A 14,774-nucleotide genomic window follows, 5' to 3' on the forward strand; every position below is an offset into this window, starting at 1 on the left:
TTTATTCTTTTCCATAGATGCTGTCCAACCTGCTGAGTTCCTCCAGCATTTTGTAAGTGTTACTCTGGAGATCCAAAGTTAGTTTCTAAAAACAAAAACATAATATATCAGTTAGAACTCTTCATGGATGATGAACCTGAATTGTTGTTATAGCTTCTATTATAATTCACCAACACTTTTTTTTCCAATGTTGTCAGCTTTTATTTCAGATTGCCTTTCTTAGAGGTTTTCAAATTTTCTCACTTGTTTTGACAACAATCATGCATGGATTTAGGCAATAGTCTAACTGTCCTTTGGGGATGTATGTAAGTGTTGTAACTTGTACTGTTGTGTGTGAGTTGTGCGTCTGCTGGTGCCACTGTCATCTCAGAGTCAGACAGCTCACTTCCAGCTGTAAAAACGGAGCACTGACCCTAAATTGACATGTCACTCCAGTTCTGATGGAGCATAGCATTGTCAGAGTGCCATGGGTGAGGAATTAAATCAAAGTCCCATCAGGAGACATAAATAATCCCACAGCACTATTTTGAAAAGTAGGAGAGTTTTCCCAGATATTCTCAAACCTGCTTCCTATTTGTAACACATTCAGCCCTTTGAATCTGTACTGGTCTCTGAGTAATCCCATTTACCAACCTTTCCCTCCATCCTGTTTTCTCCCTCATATTCGCCAGATCTCCCTGATTCTCCTTCCACTCATCTATATTGAATGGAGTTTACAGTCAACAATTAACCAACTTCCCTGCTTGTCTTTGGGAGCATTTGGGGGAAGCCCATGTGATCATTGGGAGAACATGTAAACTTCATTTAGGCAGCACCAAAGGTCAATATTAAATCCAGGTCATTACAGCTCTGAGACAACAGCACTACCAGGTGCACCACTGCACCAAAGCTGCAGAAGCAGATGAACACTTATTAACACATTGTTCTTGTAAAAATTTGTAGTGTGCAAATTGGTTGTAGTATTTCCTGCATTGTATACGACTGTACTAAAGAAATAGTCTGCGTAAAAAGTTATGAAAGAGATGTGCGAGGTATTCTAGTCTGTCTGTTGTTTTTAAACTATGTGAAGCTCTGTTGCCCAGGGCACTGCTACGTATGCTCAGTCATTTAACAGTGATTTTAAGATTCCAAATATTTGGCATCTTACATTGATGTGAGCAGTTTGGATCACTGCAGGACTTTGCAATCATAATTACCTGAAACTACCTGAGAATTGGTTTTTAAGGTCTGTTTTCAACAGAACATGTTCTGTTCCTCTAGCATGCTGATTGATATCAGTACATTTAAGGGCAGTGGAGTATTTTTTTACTTGTGCAGATATCAAGGCATAAGCTTGTACTCAGTGGCCACTTAATTAGGTACACATTTACACCTGCTCTTTAATGCAAGTATTAATCAGCCAATCATGTGGCAGCAACTCAATGCATAAAACCATACAGACATGGTCAAGAGGTTCATTTGCTCCGAATAAACATCAGAGTGGAGAAGGAATGTGATCTAAGCGATTTTGACCTTGGAATGGTTGTTGGGGCCAGACAGGGTGGTTTGAGTATCTCAAAAACAGCTGATCTCCTAGGATTTTTTTGCTTATTGGTCTGTAGAATTTACAGAGCATGATGCAAGAAACAAAACGCATTCAATGAGTGGCAGTTCTGTGGGTGAAAGCTCCTTGTTAAGGAGAGAGGTCAGAGGAGAATAGACAGACTGGTTCAAGCTGTTAGAAAGGTGACAGTAACTCACATAACCACACATTACAACAGTGGTTTGCAAAAGAATACCTGTGAATGCACAACATGTCGAACCTTGAAAGGGATGGGCTACAGCAGGAGAAGACCTCACTGGGTTCCATTCTGTACTTAATAGGGTGGCCAGTGAGTGTATACTGTATCTGCATTCTTCAGTTACAGTATTTGGTTTCCACATGGGCCACTAGGTGGCAGACTCTACAATGTTCACATGTTCCATTGCAGTGAGTCAGTACAGGATTGTATCTGCCTGATCATTAAACTACAGTAATGATAACTACAAGTATTTGCTCTTTTTCCTGCTGTCTACTGACCACTGGACTATTCACAGAAAGCACAATATCAGGAAGAGGTCTTTGAATCTAAGTTAATTTTCTATACATTGAGCTTCTCCCTGACTGTCAGGAGAAGTTTAGTTATGGCTGGGTAATTTCTGCCTTTGACACCTTCACTCAGCAAATTGATCATTGTGCAATTTGCAGTCACACTCCTGATAAATTTTCCATTTAAATCAGAATTTTTTTTTAAAAATTTCCCACTAGTTCCCTATCATAGATCATAGATCTTATCCTGTAAAAGATCAACATCTATTGATCCCACTAGTTCCCTATCATAAATCATAGATCTTATCCTGTAAAAGATCAACATCTATTGATCCTTCAGATCTCTCCCCCTCTGAAAACCAGCTTGGTTCCTTTACTGAAGTTCTTTCCCCTTTCCCTTCGAAACAGCTGTTACCTCCCCAGTTAAAACAAAAATCTCTCCAGCTAAGCTCCATCTATGCCGCCACTCCCTTGTCTAACGGCTTTGTTACTTCCTAGTGCACAGGCTTCTGGTCAGAAACTTGCTGCCCCAAACTCTTTGTTATCTTTCTCAAGTCACCAGAAAACTCTGAAGCATTACTGAAAATAACATTCACTCCAACGTGACACACAGTTCCCTTTTAGCCAGCTTGACTGTTAAATGGTGTTCACCTTACATTGTCTTCCATCAACTCTTCCTCATCATTGAGCTCTAAGGGATTTATCTCTAAATGGTTGCATTCTAACTTAACAAAGGAACTTCATGTCAGCTCTCTTCTTTGTGTTACCATCTATGGGATATCTCTGCTGCAGCCTGTAGTAATGGAGGTTTAACCTTGATGTTGATGTTTCAATTCTGGTAGGGAGTCATGATCCAACGTAGCTGTTGTCCAATTAGTTATTAAACCATTAGAAAGAAGTATTTTAAACCATTGAAAGTAAATACATTCTTTGAGTGTCAGTAGGAGTCCAAGAAAAGGTACACCATGTTGTACTAATAAAGCAGTAATTTAATTTAATGTACAGTGATTGAACAGAAACTACAGCAGCATTTCAAATTTGATCAAGCATTTGACACCAAATATCAGTGTAGAAGTTTATATAAAGGGAGCAGTTTTAATGTTATTTTCTACTCAAATTAATAGTGCACAGAGCTGCAGTTCTGCTCTGTTTCTTCATTCAGGCCAAAACCCAACCCACTGGTGAATCTCCCAGCCCAAATGCCATCCATAAATTTGGTGATGACTACTATCGTTGGTAGAATATCAGATGGCGATGAGGATGTGGGCATATGGGAGTGAGGTCGATCAGCTGGTTGAGTGTCATTGCAACAATAGTCTCATGCACAAAACCAAGGGATTGATGGTGGACTTCAGGAAGGGCGTCAGGAAAACGCACACTAGTCCTCATTGAGGAATTAGTGGTGGAAAGGGGGAGGAACTTCAAGTTTCTGAGCATCAGGAGCACAGAGGATTTATCCAGGCCCCATGACCTGATCCAATCATGAAGAAGGCATGCCAGCAGCTCTATTTCATTAGGAGTTTGAGGAGATTTGGTTTGTCACCAAGGACTTTTGCAAATTTCCATCGGTGTATGGTGGAGGGCAGTCTGACTGGTTGTATCATAGCCTGGTATGGAGGCTCCAATTGACAGGGTCGGAAGATGTAGCAGACGGTTGTTCAGCCAGCTCCAGCATAGGTGTGACTCACGCCACCTTTAAGGACGTTTTCAGGAGTCACTGCCCCAAGAAGGCAGCAACTGTCATTTAGGACCCTCACCATCCTGGGCAAGCCTTCCTGTTACTCCCATTGGGACGGAGGTGCAGGAGCTTGCAGACATTCACTCAATGATTTCAGAACAGCTTCTCCTTCTTCCATGATGAGAATTCTGAATAGTCCATGATCCCCTGAGCCCTGTTTCATTTTTCCTTTTTTAGTTTGTTATTTATAGTAATTTTGTCTTAGTACTGTACTGCTACCACCTTCCACAAAACAACTTCATGCCATGTACCTCAGTGATAATTAATGTCATTCTGATTCTGCTAATACTGACCTGAGACAAGCTAAAATGTGTATTCATTCTTTATTGTCACATTTCAGTTCCCCTTTGAGGATAAAAACAAGTGAAGAATGTAGTTTAAATGTGCCAACAGGTGTAAAGCACCCCAGAAGACAATATCAGTAAATAAAAGAGATTCTGCAGATGCTAGAAATCTTGAGCAACACACACAATATGGTCCACTGTCCTCTTCTATTAGATTCCTCCTCCTTCTACCCCTTACCTCTTCTACCTATCACCTCCCAGCTTCTCACTTCATTTCCCCTTTTCCTACCCACCCACCTTTCCCCTCACCAGGTTTCGGCTATCACCTGCCTGTAATCCTTCCTCCCCCCCCCCCCCCACCTTTTCATTCTGGTTTCTTCCCCCTTTTTTCCCAGTCCTGATGAAGGATCTCAGCCCAAAGCATCGACTGTTTATTCCTCTCCATAGACACTGCCTGACCTGCTGAGTTCCTGCAGTATTTTGTGTGGGTAATGAGTATCTAGGCTTCTTTGAAGTCTTTGTAAAGCCAATAATCAGATACCACAATTATCTCCAAATAGAATTTTAAATCTGCTCTTGGCATCAAAACAAATGAGAGATTGAATTTTTTCAGTTTTTTGTGCTAGTAATTTTTTTCAGATTCTAATTAGAATTATGTCCACGCCTGTGACAGAAGTAGTTCGATTATAAAAATCCATTCTCATCGATGTTTTTAAAAATGAATAAGACTGATTGTTAGATTGCTTTGTGATGTTAAAAAAAAATGATAATTTGAGAAAATTCTCCACTTCTGTGACGGCTGTGTCCTTGACTTAGGAGCACACTATAACTCAATTTAGATTCATTCTAGAGAAGATAGTGGAAAGCTTTTCCTCAAATTAAAGATACTTAAAACTTCGAGGTCGTAGGTATAGTTGAAAGAGGTGCTGAGTTCCTGCAGTATTTTGTATGTGCTGCAATGCGTATCTAGACTTCTTTGAAGGATGAGGGGTTTGAAGTTAGTTTTTCAGCCTGATGGAGACAATGACTCTCACACATTTTAATAAAGATCTCAGCAAACACATCAATTGCCAAGGCATAGAAGGCCAAGTGATGATACATGGAATTAACATAGATGGGCCCTTAATGGTTTGGCATGGACGTGATGGGTGCACAGCTTGTTTCTGTGGTGTATACCTCTATGATTTCTTCCAGAACGAAAATCCAAACGAGGCTAAAGTATCACCTGTAGCACTACTGTACACACACAAACTCACTCGGCAATGAATTGAGTTGATCAGATATTCTCACCCAGCACAATGAAATACATCACAAGCAGTCTGACCAGAATATTCAGTGGATCTAGAAAACTTGATCGGTTTTCCTACAATGCTTTTGCGAACAATCTGCCTATGAGTGAACCAGCTCTTAGGGATTATTGGACCCTAAGTAAATAATTGAGTGAATACAAATTAAATTGGGCTTGTTACCAGTGACCTTCAATTTCATCCAGCCAAGAAGTTAATTCATGAAAAACAGCTTTGAGGTTAAAATGAAGTTATGGCTATTCCCATCAAAATGGTACAAGAGAATGTTATTTCAGATTGTTTTAGAAACAATATTTTGTGAACGTTACTTTTACACACATCAAAATTATTCACATGATACAAAATGGCAATGCTGAATTTTGGCAGTAGACAGAAGAAAGACCCTTAGAGAGCAATGCAATTATTACAAATGTAAAAGCTTCCTTTAAATATAAACACAAGAAACTCTGCAGATGCTGGAAATCCAAAGCAAAATAAAATAATGGAGGAACTCAGCAGGCCGAGCATCGTTCATGGAAATGAATGAACAATGGACATTTCAGGTCGAGACCCTTCTTCAAGACTGTAAAGGAAGAGGGAAGATGCTAGAATAAAAAAGGTGGGGGAGGGGAAAGAGGATAACTAAAAGGTGATGGGTGAAGCCAGATGGGTGGGAAAGGTATAGGGCTGGAGAGAAAAGAATCTGATAAGAGAATGAACCATAGGTGAAAGGGAAGGAGGAGGGTTCCCAGAGTGAGGTGATATGAAGGTGTGAAAAGCTAAGAGGGTAGAGAGAGGAATACAGGAAGAGGGGAGGGGTAGGGAAAAATTATTTGCCAGAAGGAGAAATCGATATTCATGGGAGGTTACCCAGACAGAGTATAAGGTGTTTCTCCTCAAACCTGAGGGTGTGAATTAAAATGCTTGGCCACTGGGTAGTTCTGATTTTGGTGGATGGAGCAGAGGTGCTTGACGAAATGGTCTCCCAATTTACGACAGGTCTCACCACTGCAGAGTAGGCTGCATCGGAGCACCGGATGCAATAGACGACCCCAGCAGATTCGCTGGAAGGAGTGTTTGGGGCCCTGAATGGAGGTGAGGGAGGAGGTGAATGGGCAGCTGTATCACTTTGGCTGCTTGCAGGGATAAGTGCCGGGAGGTAGATTAGTGGGGAGAGACCACCTCTTTAAACTTCAAAGCTATGTTTAAAAAGGATTTGTTTTTATTTGGTAAGAAGATTCATTGGTCTATTGCATAAAGATGTGTAAATTTTCTCCAGTCAACCTTGCAATTCAGACTTAGTCCTTTCAACACTTGAGATGGATTAATATGGAAAGTTTTGGTATCCCTATAGACTCAAAGGGAAAAGTTATTGGAGATGCACGGTCTTAACTGTGATTAAAACCTCTTTGGTAATGTATTGTTAATGAGAGAAATATTATTTTAAATTTTACCTGATGTCCATCTTCAGTAAAAGAAAGTTCAGGCGTGTTCCATTCTGAAAGAGGAATGTGTGTTTCACTACACAAGTATTGAAGATGGATATGAATGCACCTTCCTCCACTACCTTGTGTTTTCATTTGCAGCCTATTTACTCACTTCCAAAGAAATTAGTTTGGCTTTTTTGGCTACAGTACATCAGAATGGATTTCAAACTAAAAGCAGAAACAACTTGTTGGTAGCAAATGTTCGGATATTTCTCCCCCTCCAGAGAGGTTTGTACCCTCATCACTGACAACAGTAAACTTGACATTTGTTGCTGCTGGTTAAACTTATGCCTTTTGCATAATTTAGCTTTAGTAATGTGATCAAAAAAAAGTCTTGAAAACCAGGTGCGCCTCTGCTCTTTGATTGCGAAGCGCAGAGTCAAATATCGCTGTGATGATTGTATGCTCTAGTATCAATTGTTTGGTGACAATAAAAGTAAAGTAAATCATTTCACAAGTCCAGCCTATCTTCAGCTGTGTTGCATGCCAATTGGACTGCATCAGGTTGTCTAATTTTTCTGGTGAATATGTACAGAATTTATAGACAATAGATGCAGAAGTAGACCATTCGGCCCTTCGAGCCTGCACCGCCATTTTGAGATCATGGCTGATCAATTACTATCAATACCCAGTTCCTGCCTTGTCCCCATATCCCTTGATTCCCCTATCCATAAGATACCTATCTAGCTCCTTCTTGAAAGCATCCAGAGAATTGGCCTCCACTACCTTCTGAGGCAGTGCATCCCACAACTCTCTGGGAGAAGAGGTTTTTCCTTAACTCTGTCCTAAATGACCTACCCCTTATTCTCAAACTGTGCCCTCTGGTACTGGACTCTCCCAGCATCTGGAACATATTTCCTGCCTCTATCTTGTCCAATCCCTTAATAATCTTATATGTTTCAATCAGATCCCCTCTCAATCTCCTTAATTCCAGCGTGTACAAGCCCAGTCTCTCTAACCTCTCTGCGTAAGACAGTCCAGACTTCCCAGGAATTAACCTTGTGAATCTACGCTGCACTTCCTCTACAGCCAGGATGTCCTTCCTTAACCCTGGAGACCAAAACTGTACACAATACTCCAGGTGTGGTCTCACCAGGGCTCTGTACAAATGCAAGAGGATTTCCTTGCTCTTGTACTCAATTCCCTTTGTAATAAAGGCCAACATTCCATTAGCCTTCTTCACTGCCTGCTGTACTTGCTCATTCACCTTCAGTGACTGATGAACAAGGACTCCGAGATCTCTTTGTATTTCTCCCTTACCCAACTCTACATCATTCAGATAATAATCTGCCTTCCTGTTCTTACTCCCAAAGTGGATAACCTCACACTTATTCACATTAAACGCCACCTGCCAAGTATCTGCCCACTCACCCAACCTATCCAAGTCACCCTGAATTCTCCTAACATCCTCATCACATGTCACACTGCCACCCAGCTTAGTATCATCAGCAAATTTGCTGATGTTATTTTCTATGCCTTCATCCAAATCGTTTACGTAAATGGTAAACAGCTGTGGTCCCAATACCGAGCCCTGTGGCACCCCACTAGTCACCACCTGCCATTCCGAGAAACACCCATTCACCGCTACCCTTTGCTTTCTATCTGCCAACCAGTTTTCTATCCATGTCAATGCCTTCCCCCCGATGCCCTGAGCTTTGATTTTACCCACCAATCTCCTATGTGGGACCTTATCAAATGCCTTCTGAAAATCGAGGTACACTGCATCCACTGGATCTCCCCCGTCTAACTTCCTGGTTACATCCTCGAAAAACTCCAACAGATTAGTCAAGCATGATTTACCCTTGGTAAATCCATGCTGGCTGTGCCCAATTCTGTCACTGCTATCTAGATATGCCACTATTTCATCCTTAATAATGGACTCTAGCATCTTTCCTACCACCGATGTCAGGCTGACAGGTCGATAGTTCTCTGTTTTCTCCTTCCCTCCTTTCTTAAAAAGTGGGATAACATTAGCCATTCTCCAATCCTCAGGGACTGATCCTGAATCTAATGAACATTGGAAAATGATTACCAATGCATCCGCAATTTCCAGGGCCACCTCCTTTAGTGCCCGAGGATGCAGACCATCTGGACCTGGGGATTTGTCAGCCTTCAGTCCCATCAGTCTTCTCATCACCGTTTCCTTCCAAATGTCAATCTGTTTCATTTCCTCTGTTTCCCTATGTCCTTGGCCCATCCATACATCTGGGAGATTGCTTGTGTCTTCCTTAGTGAAAACAGATCTAAAGTACTCATTAAATTCTTCTGCCATTTCTCTGTTTCCCATAACAATTTCACCCAATTCATTCTTCAAGGGCCCAATGTTGTTCTTAACTATCTTCTTTCTCTTCACATACCTAAAAAAGCTTTTGCTATCTTCCTTTATATTCCTGGCTAGCTTGCGTTCGTACCTCATTTTTTCTCCCTGTATTGTCTTTTTAGTTAAGTTCTGTTGTTCCTTAAACACTTCCCAATCATCTGTCCTCCCACTCACCTTAGCTCTGTCATATTTCCTTTTTTTTTAATGCTATGCAATCTCTGACTTCCTTTGTCAACCACTGTGGCCCCTTTCCCCCCTTTGAATCCCTCCTTCTCTGGGGGATGAACTGATTTTGCACCTTGTGCATTATTCCCAAGAATACCTGCCATTGCTATTCCACTGTCTTTTCTGCTAGGCAATCCGTCCAGTCAACTTTGGCCAGCTCCTCCCTCATGGCTCCATAGTTTCCCCTGTTCATCTGCAACACTGACACCTCCGAGCTGCCCTTATCCTTCTCAAATTGCAGATAAAAGCTTATCATATTGTGATCACTACCTCCTAATGGCTCCTTTACTGCGAGATCGCTTATCAAATCCTGTTCATTACATAACACTAAATCCAGAATAGTCTTGTCCCTGGTCGGCTCTCATACAAGCTGTTCCAAGAATGCATCCCGTAGGCACTCTACAAACTCCCTATCCTGTGGTCCAGCACCAACCTGATTCTCCCAGTTCACCTGCATGTTGAAATCCCCCATAACTACTGCGACATTACCTTTGCCACATGCCAATGTTAACTCCCTATTCAACTTGCACCCAATATCCATGCTACTGTTTGGTGGCCTGTAGACAACACCCATTTGGGTCCTTTTGCCCTTACTGTTCCTCAGTTCTATCCACACAGACTCTACTTCTCCTGACCCTATGTCCCCCCTTGCAAAGGACTGAATCTCATTCCTCACCAACAGGGCCACCCCACCCCCTCTGCCCACATTTCTGTCCCTACGATAGCACGTATACCCTTGTACATTCATTTCCCAGGTCTGATCTCCCTGCAGCCATGTCTCCGTTATCCCAACAACATCATAGTTACCCATTCACACCTGGGCTTCAAGCTCATCCGCCTTATTTCTGACACTTTGTGCAGTCAGATATAGAATTTTTAGCCCATTTCTCCTCTCTCTGTTTGAATCGCTACCTATTGTGCTTAACCCAGCTCCCCAAACTCCCATCGGGCTATACGTCCCTAGAATTTTGTTGTCCTTCCTAAATTTACTTATTCTTTCAACACATTTATTGATAAGAATTTGACTAGAAAATCTTTGAAACAAAATCCCTTAAAATAATATGCGTTAGTGTCTTTAATAGTAAAGAAACTTGGGTGGGGTGGACGCGGGGTTGTTGGAGGGGGGTTGCCACTGCAATGCTGGGATGGAATCAGTTCTAAATAAAACTAAATGCCAAAGTGGTAAATGTACCTGTTGATGATAAAACTCTTTGAAGCTAAATGTGGCTTGAGACTGTTAATGATGGTAATAATAATAGAACTCTGAGAATGTTAATAAGCAAAACATTTGAAGGGTACTGGTTTAACTGTTTAGGTTGATATCATTGAAATCTGCAAGGATATTTTGTTGATTAAGATGAAATTCTAGGTGAATGCTTTATCCAAAATTGTACATAACATAGAGGAGGTCTGTTCTCAAAGGATTACTGGGCATTTCCCATTCACAACTTGGTTTTTTTTTTGCTGGATCAGTTATTAGCAGAAAGATTGTAGCTGGTACTGAGTTCTAAATCACTGATGATTGATGTCCATACTGATTAATTGATGATTAGGTAGTTCATTTTCATAAATTATTACAATCAGTCTGGATGCATCATATTTATGTTTTACCCAAAATTGGAATAAGTAGTTAAAGAATATTAAAATAATTCCTATGAGTCATAATGCAACTATCTGCAACCAATTTTCAAAAGGTCCAATTTGCATTTTGCAAAGGTTTCATAATATTAGCTGAGTACTCTGAGGCTAATGGGCAAGTATGACACTATCTGACTTTGCCTTGAATTTAAATCATAAACTTGATGAATTTTCCTGGAAGGTTATATTATGTGAAAGCTATAATCTCATCAAAACAACGAGAGAACATTTGGCTAATTCCAAATAGATACTCAAATAATGACACTCTGCAATGGAATGGATCCAAAAAGTGTCTTAGAATCTCCATCACTTGAAGAGCCATGTGCTTGTTGAACAGTGCTGAATTATGTTGCTTGAGCCTTTGGAAGCTGATGTCGGAAGGTAGCACTAAATACCTCACCATATAATTTCATTGGTAAAATAAGACAAGTGTTCACTCCTTTTGAAAATGACATGACAAATCCATTTGTTTTTTACTGAATCTTTTGAATATTACTTCTCAGTGCATGATTTTCTACAGAAAAGCAATAGAAGCTGATTGCCTTAAGTAGGTATTAAATGTACATTTGTTGAAGTTAGTTCACCATCTCAAACTTCAGTCAGATTAACTCTAAGTAAAGCAGAGGTTCCCAACCTTTTTTATGCTTATAGGCCCCTACCCATTAACTGAGGGTTCCCCTGGAGTAAAATGTTGACAACAACCTCCACTATTTTATAATGAGAGTTGCAAAGCTGTTGACTTTATTAAAATGCCTTAGTGTACTAAACCAGCAACCAGGACTTGCAAATCTTAAAAAAGACTTTAGAGAGCGAGGCCAAATATCCATGAAGGCTGTAGTGTAAGTATACATAATGAAGTTCCAGAAGAATGAAGGGTAGTTAATGTAGATCCATTTTTTCAAGAAGAGCAGCAAGGACAGGCCAGTGAACCTGACTTCAATTGCAGGGAAGTTACTGGAGGGAATTCTGAGAGACAAAATCTACTTCCTGATACTGGCTAGCCTCTATTCCCCACCCCTCAGTCCAGATATAGTGTCTCAACGTAAAATGGCAACAGCTCCTTTCCTCCCCAGAGAAGCTGCTCAGTCCACACAAGGAAAGGTCTGTGATGAGATGAGTTTAGGTGATAGTGATGGTGCCAGGTAAAAGGTATGGAGACTGATAAATAATAAAAGGTTTGCCTGGAGTGGAGGGAGTAAATAGGAGGTGATGACGAAATCTGAAATTACCAGAAATAATACTAAATTAAACAAAACATTATAAATTAAATGTTAAAGTAAATTGAATAACAATTTAATTGGGATTAGCAGCTGAGCATGGAAAAATTGTCTTACCAATTTCACTCATCTAGGGAATGCCAGTGGCACATTAAATGAATAATAATTTTATTCACTACATCTCAGCAAGTCCTTAATCCTGCAGAAATTACCTATACAGAAAGAGTATTTTTGTTTTTACTTAAACTTTATCTATTTCTTGGTCTGTCTGCTACAATATGTTATCTCTGTAACATTTTCAAACTCTTCAGTGCTAAAATTTCTTTGAAATGCCTTCATTTTTTGTGTAATACAATTTTTTTCCTATTCTAATTATAAAATGAGTTATTTTGTAATTGTTTTGTTTAATTTATGTTCCTTTATTACATTATGATTTACTGTTTTATTCACTTCTCCCACCCTTCACTACATGTAAAGGTGGGTAATCATCAGGATGGCAATGCTGGTCAGAAGAACCCCAACATGCTCACGGTAGGAGCAATTGTAACTAGTTATCGTGGTGATGTTATTGTGATTTCTAGTCATTAATGTGTGTCTTGGCTTCCCACCCTGTGTCATGTGGTGTAATTGTTCCAAGGTGTCTTTAAGTTTTTGCTGGTTGCAAGATATTTGAATACAGAACACACATTTGCATGAAATTCATTGATAAATTGGTTTTGTTAAATGCTGAGAATGACTGACTGCATTGACTAATAGCACAACTTCCAGCTGCAGAGGATAATAATGGTCAGGGGACTAATTAAAACAGGAGTAGTTAATATCTTAATCAGCTTGAGACCCCACTTCCTGATTTAAATCTGGTTGGAACCACACTGTAGCTTAATAGACACATCAGATCTTTTTAAAATTTATTTTCAAAATGTTGCTTTCTCTGCTTCAGAGTGCAAACTTTATTTTAAAATTTAGCAAACTGTTTATTAAAATTCATTCCTATGATTTGCAGTACTGTTGACATTAACTCATAAGAAAGTTGTGTTCTTTAAAGTCAATTGAAAATGGTGTTATAGATGAGAAATAGTCATTCAGTCATTTGGCCTGCCTTGAGTGTAATGGTTCTTCAGCAGAGCTATCCAATTAGATCTTCACCCTTTTAATATTTTCTTTTGTGAAAGGGAATTGAGTCAGTCAAGCAGTGCTTTCATAGACTGATATAAGTAACTGAAAATGAAATGATTTCTCACATTATCTCAACACCATTTCCTCTCCTTTACCAACCTTTTTTTTATCATTGGAGATATTTATTTCTCAAAAGCCATTTACATTTTGAGCACCTACTAGATGCCCTCAATCATTTTTATGGAGAGGACAATACCAGTTTCTCCAGTATCTGCAAAAAATACCCTTTTCCCTGATTTCATTATCTCCTCTTGCATTTTTCTCATAATTATCTAAATATTAACTGTGCCAATAATCCCATATGCATTGTTAACAACCTTGACAACTATTCCTGCATCCTCTTTTGAAACTCATCATTTAGTTATAGACCTTGTAGTAAATGTAACTTTGTGATGTATGCTTGAAGTAGTATGACAAACGTAACCATGCACAGTGCAGTTAGAGTGGAATAAACAGTATATATTTTCTTTAGCAGTGATCCAGGTGCCTTAGTGATTTGTATTTTTAGCATTACACGCAATTAGAATAAAACTACACGTCCATTATAAAGTGTCTAAAAGGCTGACACCATCAGGTCGAAGCCACTGAGTATAGTGAATGTTTGCATGATACTGTATGTGAGATGATTGATACTACAGATAATGAAGACATACGCTTTGGCTAGGATTAGCATGATTCTTCTGGAGAAGGGTTACAGATCCAACCAACGTCATTAGTATTTGCATACACTAGGATTAAGTACAAGTTTAATTATCATTCAACCATATATGAATACTCGTATATACAGCCAAACAAAACTGCGTTACTCTGGGGCTAAGATGCAAAACACAGTGCCAATAGTCATAAACAGCACAAGGCACATATAGCACATATATGAGATATATAAGATAGAAATAAAATACAATCAGACAAAACAATAAAGTGCAAGCCATGATGTTGAGTCCATGGACATTGCAGCACTCTGTCTAGTTGAACAAAATATAAGTCCTGAGTCCTGACGAAGGGTCTCGGCCCGAAACGTCGACAGTGCTTCTCCCTTTAGATGCTGCCTGGCCTGCTGCGTTCCACCAGCATTTTGTGTGTGTTGGTTGAACAAAATATAACTTGTCTTTTGCTGACCGAACACTGGGGGGCAGCACCAACTCCGGCATGGACGCTGTGCCACGCTGCCTCCCCCAGGCAGCTGCAAATAGGTGACACTGCGACTTGAAGCCTCGTTCTTGCTACAATCAAGGCCATGCAGCTCGATGCAATGCTCCTCAGACAGGATGAAGAGGTCAATACTCCCCAATGCCATTAGGCTTTACAATTCAACCGCCAGGACTTAAGAACTTT

The 14,774-nt window shown here is 40.1% G+C and overlaps 1 protein-coding gene across 6 annotated transcripts in view; it reads left to right on the plus strand.

Moving 5' to 3' along the window:
* The window catches only part of LOC140742044 (sodium/potassium/calcium exchanger 2-like), a 252,401-nt gene that overhangs the window by 149,883 nt on the left and 87,744 nt on the right, over positions 1-14,774 (plus strand). For 4 of the 6 annotated variants that reach the window (XM_073072769.1, XM_073072795.1, XM_073072785.1 and 1 more), the window contains one exon: positions 12,741-12,794. The exons of the other annotated variants lie outside the window; for them this stretch is intronic. In XM_073072769.1, the coding sequence (XP_072928870.1) occupies positions 12,741-12,794 (54 nt within the window). The remainder of the gene's footprint in view (positions 1-12,740; positions 12,795-14,774) is intronic. 6 annotated transcript variants of the gene reach the window in all.

Source organism: Hemitrygon akajei, chromosome 2, assembly GCF_048418815.1.
Source record: "Hemitrygon akajei chromosome 2, sHemAka1.3, whole genome shotgun sequence".
Lineage (NCBI taxonomy): Eukaryota > Metazoa > Chordata > Chondrichthyes > Myliobatiformes > Dasyatidae > Hemitrygon > Hemitrygon akajei.